Genomic DNA, 16762 nt, shown 5'->3' with positions numbered 1-16762 from the left:
TTTGGGAGGCCGAGGTGGGCAGATCACGAGGTCAGGATTTTGAGACCAACCTGACCAACACGGTGAAACCCTGGCTCTACTAAAAGTAACAAAAAATTAGCTGGGTGTGGTAGTGCGCGCCTGTAGTCCCAGCCACTCAGGAGGCTGGGACAGGAGAATCGCTTGAACCTGGGAGGCGGGGATGTCGCAGTGAGCCGAGATCGCACCACTGCACTCCAGCCTGGGTGACAGAGTGAGACTCCGTCTCAAAATAAATAAATAAATAAATAAATAAATAAATAAATAATAGATAAACAAACTCTGACTTAGAGCAGATGCATTTTGGAGCTCCAGGGCTTAGGGAGCGGGGCAGAATGGACAATAAGAAAAAAATCATCCTATCTCTCCTTTCCATTTTCTAGTTTTTTCTTGTTCTCTCCCTACACCCCTCCACAGGGAATTTACATGGAACATTTTTTATTTAGTTCATGAAGATACTACCTCTTTATTCTGAGGTGCTTCTGCTGCTGCCTTAGAATATTGGAGTGAATGTGTTGAGATCAGTAGAATCATACTTACCATTTTGCCTTTGAAGCGATCTATTTAGATAAATGTAGGGAAATCTTCCCTGCCCTGCTGGAAATAGCTCAGAGCTGCTATCGCCCTTAGGGTTTTCTCTACCAGGTTCTTTCCCATCTTATGTAAGTGACCTAAGGCTGAACCTGGAGAAAGCAGCTTCTTACTGGTGCCTGGAGTGCTTCAATATCTTCTTCTCTTCCCTTAAGGCAATTTAATTTATCTGATTTATTTTCAGCATTGTCTTTACCACTGTATCTATTCCAGGTGGGCTTTTCTTACCAACAATTTATGGAGTATGTTACATTGCACAGTATTGTTCTGTGCATCATCCCACATCTTAATGACCTCTCTTTTTGTCATATGGTTGTAATTGACAAAATTTCTCATCATTTGCTGCCTACTTTTTTTTTTTTTTGAAACGGAGTCTCGCTCTGTCGCCCAGGCTGGAGTGCAGTGGCCCCATCTCGGCTCACTGCAAGCTCCGCCTCCCGGGTTGACGCCATTCTCCTGCCTCAGCCTCCTGAGTAGCTGGGACTATAGGCGCCCGCCACCACGTCTGGCTAATTTTTTCTATTTTTAGTAGAGACGGGGTTTCATCGTGTTAGCCAGGATGGTCTCGATCTCCTGACCTCGTGATCCTCCCACCTTGGCCTCCCAAAGTGCTGGGATTACAGGCATGAGCCACCGCGCCCAGCTGCTGCCCACTTTTTTAGCCATTGTTTATTTTAGCCTCGTGCAGCTTCCTAAGTTTTGTCATTGCTGCAGAGCTGTGCAGTTTGGGTCACTTTACATATACGTCTGATCTGTTATGTCAGTTGTTTTTGTATTTTTTTTTTTTTTGTATTTTAAAGGCTAGTCAAATGAAGCAGTGAGAGTGGAGAAGGATAAATCTGTAACTGGTTGTGATCAGTTAGTTGTAACTACTATTGCACTCACACCAGCCTGTTTTGTAATTCTTGAATGCAGCAGAGAAAACTGGTCCTGGTGCTTCTATAAGCAGACAAAACTCTCATGACCTGCACAGTGTTCCTGTGGTTTGGTCTTTGTGGAAGTGTTAAGATTTTATTTCTTTTAAGGCAGGGACAACCTAAATTAATATACCCTTTCTCCCATATAAATACGTTATATTTGTCCACATTGATGCTCATTTGATTTTTTATTATTGTTGGCTGTATTTCTAACTGATTAAATCTGTTTTACTTTATTTTTTTAGTTTCACTCATGCACACAAATCAGATATCAGCTAAACCTTTTCTCCTGTGGATATACTTATATTATTTTATATGATGTATTTCTCTTAAATCATTAATGAAAATATAAAACAAATACAAATTGATACTTTCTTTTATGTGATTTCTCAAGTAATCCTTTTGCCATATTCTATTTCTTTTTTAAGATAATCTTTCAGCAATTTCAGTTTATTGTATCTTACAAACATTTAAGCAAATTTGGGTGTTGTAGCATACTATTACTGCCAACCATGGATTTATTAATGTAATTACCAAGTGAGATTGAGTTTACCTTTATTTGTTCCTCTAAAGATGCTAGGGCCGCTTCTTGCTGAGGACCTTTTGTGTATATTGTCTCTCTTCCTGTTAATTTGGCAATCTAAAAACTATTACATTTATGGTCTATCACCTGTTGTGTTGTTTCCACCAGCTCCTGGGGACCCAGGGAAGCTGATTTTATGAAGTGCTGATGGAAAATGCCTGTTAAATGTATAAGCTTTTCTTGCAGGGTAAAGTTGGGGCTCACCTTTTATTTGCCTAATTGTCTACCCTAAGTGGGCTCATTCCCTCTGATTCTCTTTTAGGTGGGAGTCACTTTTCACAGGAGGCTTCCTTCTGAAATGTTATGTTAAAAACATAGGCTCGGGCACCTGTAATCCTAGCTACTCAGGAGGCTGAGGCAGGAGAATTGCTTGAACCCGGGAGGCAGAGGTTGCAGCGAGCTGAGATCGTGTCCCTGCACACCAGCCCGGGTGACAGACAGAGTGAGACTCCGTCTTAAAAAAACAAAAAACAAAAACCAAAAAACAAAAACATAGGCTTCTTCCCCCAAAAGATTGGAATCTAATTCCAGCACTGCCATTTGCTAGTCCATTGGCTGAGCAAGGTTGCTTCCTTTCTCTGTACTTCAGTCTGTATCTGTAGAGAGAAATTATAATATCCATCTCCTAATGTTGTTTTGAAAGTCAAGAACTAGCATCTAAAGGCAGGCCTCTGTAGGATGCCTTTTCCTCTGCAGTGTGATGCCATTCTTCTCACCGAGGAGTGGAAGCAGCAGCAGTACTAATTGCTCTTATGTTTAGGGCAGGCGTAGTGGTGTGGATGTGGAAGGAACACTACGTAGTACCTAAGGTCCTCTTTATGAGCACTCACTGGAGAAGTTTCTCTCAAGCCTTAGAAAAGACCTTGCCTCTCTTTCCTTCTTATCTCCAGATATTCTCAACTAAAACTATCTGCAGTTCCTAGAAAACACTATGGTTTCTCCGTCTCTGATTTCTATTCAGGTACCACTTCCTCTGGGAAGCCTTCCCAGACCTACCCTGACAGAGTTAATAACAACTTTCTCTTTTGGGGTCCCATAGCACATTTTACCACTTCTAAGAACTCTGGATTAAAAGTTATATTATTATTATTATTATTATTATTATTTTGAGACAGGATCTCACTCTGCCACCTAAGCTGGAGTATAGTGGCATGGTCATGGCTCACTGCAGCCTCGACCTTCCCGGGCTCAGGTGATCCTTCCACCTCAGCCTCCTGAGTAGCTGGGACTGTAGGTCTGTACCACTACACCCAGCTAATTTTTGTATTTTTTATAGACATGAGGTTTCACCATGTTGCCCAGGCTGGTCTTGAACTCCTGGGCCATTGGCCTTGGCTCCCAAAGTGCTGGGATTACAGGTGTGAGCCACCATGCCTGGCCTCATTATTTTATGTATTACAAAGAAAGAAAAAAACTACCGACTATTATGATGACACATATTTTTATTTTATGTTTTCCAAAAGAGCTCTTTTAGGCCCCTTTAGATATAAAAGTGACACACCATTTCATAGCACTGTTGATTTCAGAGGTATTAAATCCCAAATTCAGAGATTGTTAATATGTGAATAAATGTGCATCTCTGAACTGATGAAATACAGTATTTCTCTTAGTTGAGTGTGATTTTGCTTATTATTAGCCTCTGCTACATTCCTACAAGCTCTTCAAGTGTTAGGAAATATGATTTTGTTCATCTTAAATTTTTAAAGCCTTTACATTTCAAAAACACTTAATGGTTGATGAACTGATGTTGCAAAGGGCTTTATGTTCTTATGGAGTTGGTTTGACATTGCCTATTTCATGTATTATCCATAGACTCTAGAAAGAAAAGCATCTTAATAGCTATAGGCTGCCAAAACTCTGTTTCACCTAGCCTGATAAAATCACAAAATTAGTCCCTTTGCTAATAGCCCAAGTTTACTCTAAAATCGGAGTTAGAATAATAGAGTTGGAAATAATTGTAGTGATCACCTATACATTTAGAAAACTTATCTTACCACTTGTATATCTAGAGCTTTTGATTATTGGTGTGGACCAGTGAGACATAATTACAACCCAAGCAGAGAAATTTGATAGTAAAAAATTTTTAAATTTATATACAGTGAAATGGACTTTTGTGTGTATGTATCTGTACACATTGACATACATATATACATGAATAGATTTGTGTAACAATCACCAGTTTCAACCTACACGTTTGACCAAGTGAGAGACTGAGGCTATGTGACTTTTAAATACAGGTGTCTGTATGTATTTAGCTCAGTGTTTTCCCCATTATTTCACATCAACTTCCTTCCCTACAAGTATTCTTTGGTCAGTTCAAGCTGGCCTATTCAGCAATCCCTGTCATTTCATGTATCTGTCTTCTCTGGCACTTCTGTTAGGACAAATCTTCTGCATAAAATGCCTTCTAGTCTCAGAAAATAGCAAAGACTTGTCTAAGCCCTACTCTTTTTTCAAGAGATCAATTTCTTCTTCCATGAAGCTTTCCAGTTGCCCTTGATAATCCCTCCCTTTTCCAAACTCTTATAGCATGTTTTGTATATTATCCTTGCATTGATCTTTGCATTATAATTTATCTTTTGAAGTGTATTTCCTATATACCGAGAAGGGAAATTTTATCTTTTACTTCTCTTTCATCAGTTTCATTTTCATCTAGTGAAAATTCGTACAATTAAAGATTTCTTTCTCTTTTGGGAATCTTCCACGTATTTCTTTCTGTGGCAATGTTCACTCTTCTTTCTACCATTGTTGTAGAATTTTAGAGGCTCAATTAGATGATTATTTCTCTAACTTAGCTGTGGTTGCTATGGGAAAAGATATCACCAAGTAAAGCATGGTGTCTTTGCTAGCTATCAGTCAGTTTGGGCTGTCAGGGCATTCTTCCTCATACATTTCTGCTTCTGCCATCTGTAATAAAAGCTGAAAGCATCAGATCCTAATTTTCCCATTCTCCCTAGCAGCTGGGACCCCATCCTTGAATCAGAAGCTAAAGGTTCAAAGAAGAAAGGATAGCACAGAATTTGTTCTGGTGGTGGAGGTGGCAGCGGTGACACTGATTTTCCAAGGGTGGCATTCAGTGAGTTGGTGTGGGGAGGAGCATTGTAAACTGTGGTGTCCTGTGTTTGGTTGCAATGGTTATGTTGCCTTCACCAGGCAGCGTTTGTGGTATGATTTTGACTGAGGGTTTGGAAGCCTGGTTTTCCACCTTTCCCAGTAGTCACTCAATGTGTTTCTTTTCTGTTTACAAGCAGCCAAGATTGGTGTATGTTGCTAGCAACTAAGAATCTTGCCTGGTGTGATGTCATAGAACCTGGGCTTAGAGCCCTCCCTGCAGTGTGTTCTTATCTTGGTTATGTCCCAAGCTTTCCAACTTTGGATAAGTCACTTAAATACTCAGATTCTTCATTTCTAAGAGAGCATATTTTAAAAGTCTTTTCAACTCTAAAATTCTATTATTTTTGTTTCTACTAATTGGCCAGTGGGATGCCAATGTGATCAACATTGACTGCCAAACTCATCAGCAGACGACACCACCAAAATTCTGCTCACAGTATTTCATTATGGTATTGTGCTTTTGTATTCTAGCAATTCCTGGGTTCTTGTGCCTGCACTTAACCCCATTGGTTAGCTAGTGTTTACCAGCACTCTGCACGGCTTGAATCTTGACAGGTGTAAAAATGTTCTTTGTTCTCTGTTAGTGATCTGATTGAAGGAAAAAAATGCTTTAGGCACCCGCAGGTTTCCAGGTTTCAAGATTTCTGTGGCATTGTTGACTCAGACAAGAGCTTTTTAGTGGAGACTTTAGATTCAAAGTCATAAATTGTAAAAATTACATTTTAATGCAGTGCTGTTGGCTAGGAGACTCAAGATTTAAAGAGACCACCCCTTTTATAGTTTTTTTTTTTTACATGTGCATAGTGGAATAACTAATGTGAAATAGTTTTTCAGGAAAGCTAATAATAAGTGCTTTTTAAGTGCCATCTCATTGTAGGGCTATCATTAATAACTCTGCAGTTGTCTTTAAAGAAAAAAAGAATTGGGAGAAGGAGCTTGGAGGTTATCTACGTTCAAACTTAGCTTCAAATGGGAAAAAAATCTCCTGTGGCTTACTGACCCCTATGTTCTTTTAATACCATATGAAAATAAAATGAGACCAACATTAATTTTATCTTCCACCTTAAATAAATTCAGATGATTTCTTTATGGTTTCATTTATGACCACAAGAAAAATGCATAATATTCTTCTAGTCGGGGGCTACTGGTTTCAGAAGCAGCAGTGGATACTGGGTTACCAGTGAGAATGACAAGCGTTTTGTTGGGAGAGCTTTTATTGCATCTTCTAGGAAAAAATATGGACAGGGTTTATTAATCTGTCGTTCAGATTCAAGTTTATCAGCCTGGGCGTGGTAACTCACACCGGTAATCTCAGCACTTTGGGAGGTCGAGGTGGGAGGATCACTTGAGCCGAGGAGTTTGACAACAGCCTGAGCAACCTAATGAGACCTCATCTCTACAAAAATTTTTTGAAAATTAGCCACAGACGATGGTGTGTGCCTGTGGTCCTAGCTACTTGGGAGGCTGAGGTGGAAGGATTTACTTGAGTCTAGAAGGTTGAGCCTGCAGTGAGCCACGATTATGCCACTGCACTCCAGCCTGGGTGATGGAGCAAGACCTGTCACAAACAAACCTCTTATCAAATGCCAGACATGTTAGGGACTTTCACCTGTGTTCATGATGCGTTTTCTGAGTACCCACATTGTGCCACTTGCTATGGTGTTACAGTAGTCCTATAGCAGTCTTTACATTTAGCTGGAAAAATATTTTAAAAATTAATACGTGTAGAACAATTCTAAAATAGTTAATGACCAAACTGTGCAATACCATTAAAATGCAGCACAAGTTTGGATACACAGATTAATGTATGCCAGAGGAGGAGCTGGGGATATTCCCAGTACAAGTAGGACTTGAGGGATGTGCCTGTAATATTTTGAGAGGGGAACAGGACAGAGGAGAGGGAACTATTCAGGGAAAGTGGTACATGATGATCACAATGGCCAAAAGAAAGGATAAGACATATACATGCAAGAGTGAGGAGAAGGAAATTACTGGACTGGTGTTTGTGATGCTAGTCATATGAGATAAGTGGTGCTAGAATAAAGGTTGAAGAGTTTATACTTGAAATAAGCCACAAAAGATATGATAAACATTTATTTCTAGAGCATATTAGAAAAGATTGTTTTTTTATCATCCTACATTCTCCTGTTATGTTGCTGTTATTGTTGTTTATTTTCAGACTCCCTCGAGCCCACTTATCAGCAGCTTCAGAAAATGAAACTGGACAAGAGTCCCTTTGTGGTCGTGTCTGTGGTTGGGCAGGAACTCCTGACAGCTGGCCATCATGGGGCCTCTGTGGTTGTCTTAGAAGCCGCACTGAAGATTGGCACCTGCAGCCTCAAACTGAGAGGTTCTGTTTTCTCTGCCCTGAGCAGTGCTTACTGGTCTCTTGGAAATACAGAGAAGAGCACCGGATATATGCAGCAGGACTTGGATGTAGCCAAGACCTTAGGTAGAGTGATGCTTCTCTATTTCAGTGCAGAAAGGGAACAAAGAAAGCTGAGTAACATGACATGAATGAGAATAATATGCAATGAAAAGTGATCGCCTGGTTGCTCACACCTGTAATCCCAGTGCTTTGGGAGGATTGCTTAAGGCCAGGAATTTGAGACCACCCTGGGCAAAATAGTGAGACCCTGTTTCTTAAAAAAAAAAAAAAAAAAAAAAGCTGGGTGTGGTGTACCTGTGTCTTAGCTACTCCGGAGGCCAAGGTGGGAGGATTGCCTGAGCCCAGGCATTCAAGGTTACACTTAGCTATGATGATGCTACTGCACTCCAGCCTGGGCAACAGAGCAAAACCCTGTCTCTTAAACAAAAAATAAAACAAAGAAAAAAAAAGTGAGTGCCTCTAGAACATTCTCTGTTTTAGACTATTCGGGTCTTTACAGCTTTCTCATATAACAAGGTGCCAGCACTCCCAAAAGGCCAAGAGATGTGGAATAACATACTCATTGCCCTCTTCAGGGATTTGGGCTTACAAAATATGTCAAATGATAACATTGTTGGGTGAATCTTTCATCTTAGTTTTAATTTTTTCCTTCATTAGGATGCGTTATCATTTTGTTGAAGGAGATTAGTGTAGTATAGAGGTTAAGAGTGTATACTGTGGAGCCTGACTACTGGGTTTAGAATCCTGGCTCTGCCACTTACTAGCTGTGTGACTTGGGGCAAGTTTCTTAACCTCTCTGTGACCCACTTTTCTCATTTGTAAAATAAGTATGGCTTATGATTATGATGGTCATTATGGTGATTATTCAAGGACTTACAGGATTGGAGTAAGAGAAGGGATAAGGTGCATCTACCACCAGCATACTTGTAAAGATTTTTTTTTGTAGATTTGGAGTCAAATGACTGAACCAACAAGCTGATGGTTGTTTAGAATCAAAGGTCATTAGCAGGGCAATGAGGACTCAAACAGCAGCTAGTTTGTGTTAAGGTCCTTAACCTTTTGTTTCCAAGACACCTAAGTCCCTGTCTGCAGTTGTATGTTATGACAATAAAAGCAGTTGTTATCCAGAGATTTAAATTCTAGGGCAGTAACTCCCCACATAGGGTCTTGTGGAAGAAACAAATACTTTTCTAATAGAAGATAAGTGAAATCTTAGCTAATAAATCTGTGACTCTTAAATTAAGATGACCATTATATGTTATAAATAACATTATAACTTAGAGAAATTTTTTCTTTTTTTTTTTCTCAATTCAATCCAGGTGACCAGACAGGAGAATGCCGAGCTCATGGGAATCTGGGCTCTGCATTCTTCTCCAAAGGAAATTACCGGGAGGCTCTCACTAACCACAGGCATCAGTTGGTACTCGCCATGAAACTCAAAGATCGAGAGGTAGGAAGTTTATCTGCAGACCAAAAACATTTTTTTTTCTTTTGGAAATGTGGAGCTCTATTTTCTGTTAAAAACAAACTGTTTCAGGTATCTTAAAATATTACTTTCAGAAGAAAGTATTACTTGAGACTTACTGATTCTGTTTTTCATCAACAATTGAGTGTTCTATATATCCAAGCATAGTCCTTGGATATATAGAAATAGAGAAGACTTGTTCTTGACCTCACGATCTAACAGCTTTGTCAGATGCATTGTTCTTATTATCTTCAAATGTGCATAAGTTTATGTAAAATTAGAAAAAAGCTATGTCATTATGCCATACTCATTAAATTGTAAAAAGCAAACATTGGTTTTTTTAGATCAGATATTATTACCGCAAACTCTTTACATTGTTGCTTTGGTGGATTTTCAACTCAGGAGCATATTGAGTTTGATTGAGATATCTGAATCATACTGGTAAAGAAATATTATCATAGTCTTATTAAAGAGATGAACTATAATATGCTCAAAGAGTTAATATTCAGTAGATGTAACATGATTAGAGACTGTCTGCAGAGTGGAAAGAAGGTGAGGTTTGGTGTCAGATAGGCCCAGATTTAAATCCCAGCTGCAGTACTTCCTGGCTGTGGGATCTTGGAGGTAGTTATAACTTAACTCTTCTTTTTCTCCTCCGTTTTCTTATTCAGGAAATGATTATTCTATTTATTCCAAACACAGTTGTGGTAGGATTATAAATAATATATGTAAAGTGCCCGGCATGGTGCCAGGATTTCCATAATGGCATTCCACAAAGGAATTCCATAAATGATAGCTTTTATTATAATATTATTAATAGGGAAGAGAAGGTTAATAGCAGAGGCAACAAAAAGTTTATAAATCAATCTATGTGTTGAGAAATATGTTTAGTCATGTTTACATCTAAGAATTCTACTATGGGACCTTATAAAGATTAATTATATTGTTTAAATGATCCAGCAACTACGTGTCTCAGGAACATGGTCAGGCACCAGGAAGGAATTGGGGAAGAAAAGCCTTTGAAAGCCACCAAAACAGACTATTGAAGGGCCATGGACTTTGGGCAATATTATTCTCTAGAGAGTTACCTGAACACTTTTCTTATTGCCCAAATAACTAACATTACAAACAATTCTTATAAGCCAGATGATCTGATTTCTTGATGTTCAGGGAGTGAAATGAGAGATCAGACTCCTAGAGACAGATATACTAATGGCATTAAGAAGTGAGAGCCAGGTTTAAGAAGTAAAACAGCATAGTTGTCCAGATAGGTCCATTTAGTGAAGGGACAGATTGCTATAAATATGTCAAGAGCTGGCCAGGCACGGTGGCTCACGCCTGTAATCCCAGCACTTTGGGAGGCTGAGGCAGGCGGATCATGAGGTCAGGAGTTGAAGACCAGCCTGGCCAACATGGTGAAACCCCGTCTGTACTTAAAATACAAAAATTAGCTGGGCGTGGTGGCGGGTGCCTGTAATCCCAGCTACTTGGGAGGCTGAGGCAGGAGAATTGCTTCAACCCAGGAAGTGGAGGTTGCAATGAGCTGAGATTGCGCCACTGAAGTCCAGCCTGGGTGACAGAGCAAGACTCCATCTTGGGGGGAAAGAAAAAAAAAAAAAGGCAAGAGCTGCATTTATACTCTTTTTTCCTAACCTTCAAGGTGTATGTATTAGCCCAATTACTACAAAGGGTAGAAAGACTTTTAAGATATCTGAATCATAATGGTAAAGAAATATCATTGTAGGACATTCTCTATGATATCATAGATGTTATAGATGTTAAACAGGAGGAATGAAATTTTTCTGCCTTCCCTCTTCTCAATAGTGTAATTTACGTCATGTTTTATAACCGCTGCTGTACAATATGTTATTAAGAAATCATTGAATTATGAGGATAGAAGGGACCCTGAAGTAATACTGGTACCCATTCCTTCCCCAAACCTACCCATCTTAGGTTTGCCACCTACCATAGTCACTTCTAAGCCCTTCCAAAATTGCCCTTTGCATAGCTGCTACTGCAGTAGCACAAGCCTGCCTATTGGGATATTCTCCTTATGTATAAGTAATAGACTCCAGGGCTGATTTAAAATTCCCCCTGAGGAGAATTTCTTTTTTCCCTTATGTGAGGAGAGTATGTCCAGCTACCACATTCCTTTTCTAAGCTTAATAATATTCTCCTCAAAGTTTCTGATTATTAAGACTTTAATAATCAACCTCTTCTGGCCATTCCCTTTTCACAGTGGCCCATTTGGGTTGTCAGCCATAGATAGCTCAACTATTGCAGAGGCCTCCTGAGTTGTTCGTCCTGTTTAGCCCATGCTCCTGCTTGATGTTGCTCAAGCATATTTATCTGATTCCTTGACTGACCTATGGAATTTCCCCTTTTCCTACTGTGTTTCTTCTATTGTGTTTGCTTCTGGAATTATAAAGTACCATTCATTTTCATGAGCAATTAATGTATTTTTCTTAGTTTTTTATTCATAAATTTATTTCATGTATCTGATACATAGTAAGCATTCAGTAATTCTTTTTAACTTTCTGTTGGAGGGGGGGAACATTTCATATCTAATCTTTTAGCATATTTTAAGTATGCAATATGATTTATTAACTTTGGCTTTCTGGTATACATTAGAGCTCTAGAACTTATTTATCCTACATAACTGAAACCGTATACCCTTTAACCAACATCTCCCCATTCCTCTCCCTCAACCCACTCTGGTAACCACCATTCTGTCCATGCTCTGCTTGCATGAATTCAGCTATTTTAGACTCCATATATAAATGAGATCATGTAGTAATTTTCTTTCTGTGTCTGGCCTGTTTCACTTAACATGATATTCTCCAAGTTCATCCATGTTGTTGCAAATGTCAGGATTTCCTTCTTTTTTAAGTCTGAATAACATTCCAATATATGTATGTGTCTGTGTGTGTGAGCTATAACTCCTTTACACTTTCGTTTCTTGATAGATACTTAGGTTGTTTCCATATCTTGGTTATTGTGAATAATGCTGCAGTGAGCAAGGGCATTTCTCTAATTTTTAAGGTTGTTTTTGAGTGCTGCTTCTTACCTGCCCATGTTTTACTGGAAATCTTTATCCCTGTATTCCTGAAACCAGACACCAATTGTCAAGACTGGAGTTAATATTGGTTTAGAACTTATGGGAATGTACAAAATATCTAAAGTGAACTATTTCAGCAATATGTATTTTATCTAGGTTAAGAGTTTTAGTTGGCCATTCTGAGATTTAATTCAGTTAAGTGTGTTGTCTTCTCATAAGGCACCTAATACTGTGCTTAGGGTTCAAGGTCTGGGTAGTGTGGTGTGGGGTTACTCCCTTTGAGGGACTTACTTTCTTTTTGAGGCAAGCTTTAATACATGAAAATATTAAAACATTGTTTCAGCAATAAATGATGAATGCTGTCTTAATCACTGCTGAAATTCTGGAATTCTAGAGGGGCAGAAACTGGTATAAACTTGAGGAAGCTTTGTGAAACAGGTGAAACTTGGAATGTGATCCTAAACTCTGGTTAGCATATCAGTCATGTTTTGCTGAGTGATAAGAGAGTTCATGGCTTTAGCAAAGACCAGATATTTACCACAATCCTATTCAATATAGTCACAGAATCTTGTTTTTCATAAAAGTTGGTATAGTGTTGGGTACAGTGGCTCATGCCTATAATCCCAGCACTTTGGGAGGCCAAGGTGGGCAGATTACTTGAGCCCGGGAGTTGGAGGCCGAGGTGGGCAGATTACTGGAGCCCAGGAATTTGAGACCAGCTTGGGCAACATAGTGAACCCCGTCTCTGCAAAAAATACAGAAATTAGTTGGGTGTGGTGACACATGCCTGTAATCCCAGCTACTCAGGAGGCTGAGGTGAGAGGATTGCTTGAGCCCGGGAAGCCAAGGTTGCAGTGGGCCAAGTTCACACCATTGTATTCCAGTCTGGGCAAGAGAGAGAGAGGCCCTGTCTACAAAATAAAAGTTAATATTTATTAGTTTTATCCAATTACATAACAATTACATGAAAATAACTAATTATAAGCCTATGTATAACAATTACATAACAATTACATGAAAATAACTAATTATTAATTATAAGTTAATATTTATTAGTTTTATCCAATTACATAACAATTACATGAAAATAACTAATTATAAATACTATTAATATTTTTGGTATGCTCTTTGAGTCATATATGTAATTATAATTGTTTATATTTATTGAAACCAAAATGGAAATCTTCTTGGAGTGCTGTTTTATAATTTTTTGCACTTATGTTTTTCCACTTATAACACATTTCTTCATTTTATTAAGTGTTCTACTGAAATTCTTATGACTTTCTCATAATTCATTTCATCTGTTTTCCTACTGTTATATATTTAGGTTGTTTTGAAAGTTTTGGTATTATAAAATCTGGAAAAATATCCTTGTAGGTAAATCTTTAAATACATCTCTTATCATTTCCTTTAGTTAAATTATTAGAAGTGGGCTGGTTTGGAATAAACATAGTAAGGCTTCTTATACTTATTACTGATTGCTCCCAGGAAAGCTGCATCTGTTTCAGGCCTATCAGCAATGTATCAGAGGTTTCATTTCCCTGCCTTGGCCAACACTGGGCATTAATATTAAAACCAAAAAGTCAATTTAATAGGTTAAGAAAAAGGTAATATCTTATTGTTTTAATTTGCATTTCTTTGATCACTACTTGGGTCGACTGTTTTTTAAAATTTCTTTTATAAAGAGCTTTATGCTTATATTTCCTTTATAAAGAACTTTAATACTCTAAACCTGTTTTCTTCTATAGTGGTATTGGTTATTTTGTATTGGTCTGATTCTGGGCATTGCTGTGTCATCCCACTGAGCTGTTAGGCACTTTGTGTTCAAATAACACACAGTTTTAATTATTATTGCCCTATAATACATTATATTTGCTAGAGAAGTCCTATACCATTATTCTTTTTTTTTAATGTCTAGGATATTCTTGTCCCCTTGCCCCATAAATGAACTTTAAAATCATTTTGTTAGATTTTAGAGAATCATTCATTGGGGTGTCTATTGGAATTGTATTGAATTTACATATTACTTATGAATAAATTGATGTATTTTCAAGTCAGTCTTCCATTTAGTTGCCTGGTCTGTCTCTCCATTTATTCTTACATGTCCCCTCACTGATCTACACTTTTAGGGAGATTTTCTTTTCCTATACACTTCATGTATCTTATTGGAAATGAGATATTTTTTCATTGTGTGTGTGTGTGTGTATGTGTGTTTTGAGATAGGGTCACTCAGGCTGGAGTGCAGTGGTACAATCATGGCTCACTGCAGCCTTGACCTCCTGGGCTCAATTGATCCTCCCACCTCAGCCTCCCAAGTAGCTGAGACTACGGGCGCATGCCACCATGCCTGCCTAATTTGAAAAAAATTTTTGTAGAGCAAGGTCTCACTATGTTGCCTAGGTTGGTCTCGAAGTCCTGGCTCAAGCAATTCCCTCACCTTGGCCTCCCAAAGTGCTGGGATTATAGGCATGAGCGACCACGCCAGGCCCTCATTGTGATTTTTTTAAAAAATAGTTTTTGATGGTATGTAGGGAGGGTGTTCATCTTGCATGTTTTGTCATGAAAATTATCATATGAAAATTATATTAGTGCATAATTTTTTGTTGATTCTCTTGTAATGCAAATTATTTGAAGATAATGATAATTTTGTACATCTCTGTTCTTATGTTACACTCCTATTTTTTCCTCTTAATTATTGCACTAATTAGATCTTTGAGAACACTCCCAAACAGCAGTCTTACCATCTTCAATTTTATATAAGTTTTATATAAGTTTTTTATAAGTTCAGTCAATACAGATTTTATGATTATCCTATTCTTACATTGTACCTGTGATCCTAAATTATACCTTGTTTGCCCTTTTGCATCATTTTGATAGTGAAATAAAATACAGTAAACTGCCTTTTGAAGCAAAAATTAATACTGTAAATACTATGCGTGGGAAGAATACTAAACTGCATCTTTCTACCCCTTGCATCTTTGGCTGTAATAAGTTTTAGGATTTTCCAAAGTAGCCAGATAGCAGCCTGAAAGTAGTTTGTCTGCCTACCTTTAAAAAGCAATAGGTTTTCTTTAAAAAAAAAATTTTTTTTTTGAGATGGGTTCTCGCTCTGTCGCCTAGGCTGGAGTGCAATGGCGCAGTCTCGGCTCACTGCAACCTCTATCTCTCAGGTTCAAGTGATTCTCCTGCCTCAGCCTCCCAAATAGCTAGGATTACAGGTGCGCACCACCACGCCCAGCTAATTTTTATTTTTAGTAGAGATGGGGTTTCACCATGTTGGCCAGGCTGGTCTCGATCTCCTGATCTCAGGTGATCCACCCGCCTCGGCCTCCCAAAGTGTTGGGATTATAGGCATGAGCCACTGTGCTTGCCCCAAAAAAATTTTTTTTAAATTTTATTGTTTTTTAAAGACAGAGGTCATGCTACATTGCTCAGGCTGTAGTGCGGTGGCTATTCACAAGTGTGATCATAGTGCACGGTGGCCTTAAACTCCTGGCCTCAGGCAGTCCTCCTGCCTCGGCCCCCTGAGTGGCTGGGACTACAGACACACGAATGCATAGCTTAATAGGTTGTCTTTTCTACTGTTGCTCTCAGATGCTTAATAGGGGAGGTGGTATCTTCTCCACAGGATTTTTTTATTCTGACTAACCTTCTGTCTACTTTAATGGCTTCAAAATTAATTTTAATTGCCCACAGAGGCCTTTCTATGAGTTAATATGAATTGTCAGAAGAGTACATAAATTACATAGGATTAGAGATAGTGTTCTCTATTCAGGAAATCTGATATACAAATATGCTGGTAACTCCAAAGTATTTTTTATCAGTCTGATTTGTCTCTTGAGCTTCATACTCTCTACCCACCTGCCTCCTGGATACATACCTTCAACTCTGTTGACTGAGCCCTCAATCTGTGCCTATTTCTGCATTCACCATTGTCCTGTTGCCCAAACCACCTCCTCCCCTCACTCTCATATTTGGTTAGTTACTTGATTCTCTTCTTCTGTATTAGAAATCTCTTTCCTGCCTCCTCCCATCTCTTTTACCTAGACTGTTGCAGTACCCTCCTCTAAGAACTTTTCAGAGCTTTTAATAGATATTCTTATGCAAGTGGAGGAGAAAGGATGTATACTACTTGAGTCTATGAGCAAAGTCTGAAGCTGCTGCTGTGAGTAGGTAATTTCTTTCCAATATAGGATAGTGGTTGAGAGTGTGAAATTAGATAGTCAACAAACTTGGGCTTGAATTTTGGCTCTGCCATTTATTACCATGTGACCTAAAAATTATATAGCTTTTTTTTTTTTTTTTGAAACGGAGTCTCGCTCTGTCGCCCAGGCTGTAGTGCAGTAGCGTGATCTCGGCTCACTGCAAGCTCCGCCTTCTGGGTTCAAGCCATTCTCCTGCCTCAGTCTCCCGAGTAGCTGGGACTACAGGCACCCGCCACCACGCCTGGCTATTTTTTTTTTTTTTGTATTTTTTAGTAGAGACGGGGTTTCACTGTGTTAGCCAGGATGGTCTTGATATCCTGACCTCGTGATCCGCCTGCCTCAGTCTCTCAAAGTGCTGGGATTACAGGCGTGAGCCACCGCGCCCAGCCTCTATAACTCTTTGAAGTGTACTGATGGAATCA

At 38.8% G+C, this 16762-nt stretch overlaps 1 protein-coding gene across 4 annotated transcripts in view; it reads left to right on the top strand.

Annotated features, from left to right (window-relative positions):
- TTC28 (tetratricopeptide repeat domain 28) overlaps positions 1–16762 on the top strand; it is a 704109-nt gene that overhangs the window by 371079 nt on the left and 316268 nt on the right. For all 4 annotated transcript variants that reach the window (XM_034949042.3, XM_034949043.4, XM_057301024.2 and 1 more), the window contains 2 exons: positions 7403–7675; positions 8932–9062. In XM_034949042.3, coding sequence (XP_034804933.2) covers positions 7403–7675; positions 8932–9062 — 404 coding nt within the window. The remainder of the gene's footprint in view (positions 1–7402; positions 7676–8931; positions 9063–16762) is intronic.

Source organism: Pan paniscus, chromosome 23 (assembly GCF_029289425.2).
Source record: "Pan paniscus chromosome 23, NHGRI_mPanPan1-v2.0_pri, whole genome shotgun sequence".
Taxonomy (NCBI): Eukaryota; Metazoa; Chordata; class Mammalia; order Primates; family Hominidae; genus Pan; species Pan paniscus.
Note: the sequence above shows the minus strand (reverse complement) of the source record. Positions and strands in the feature narration are given on the sequence as shown.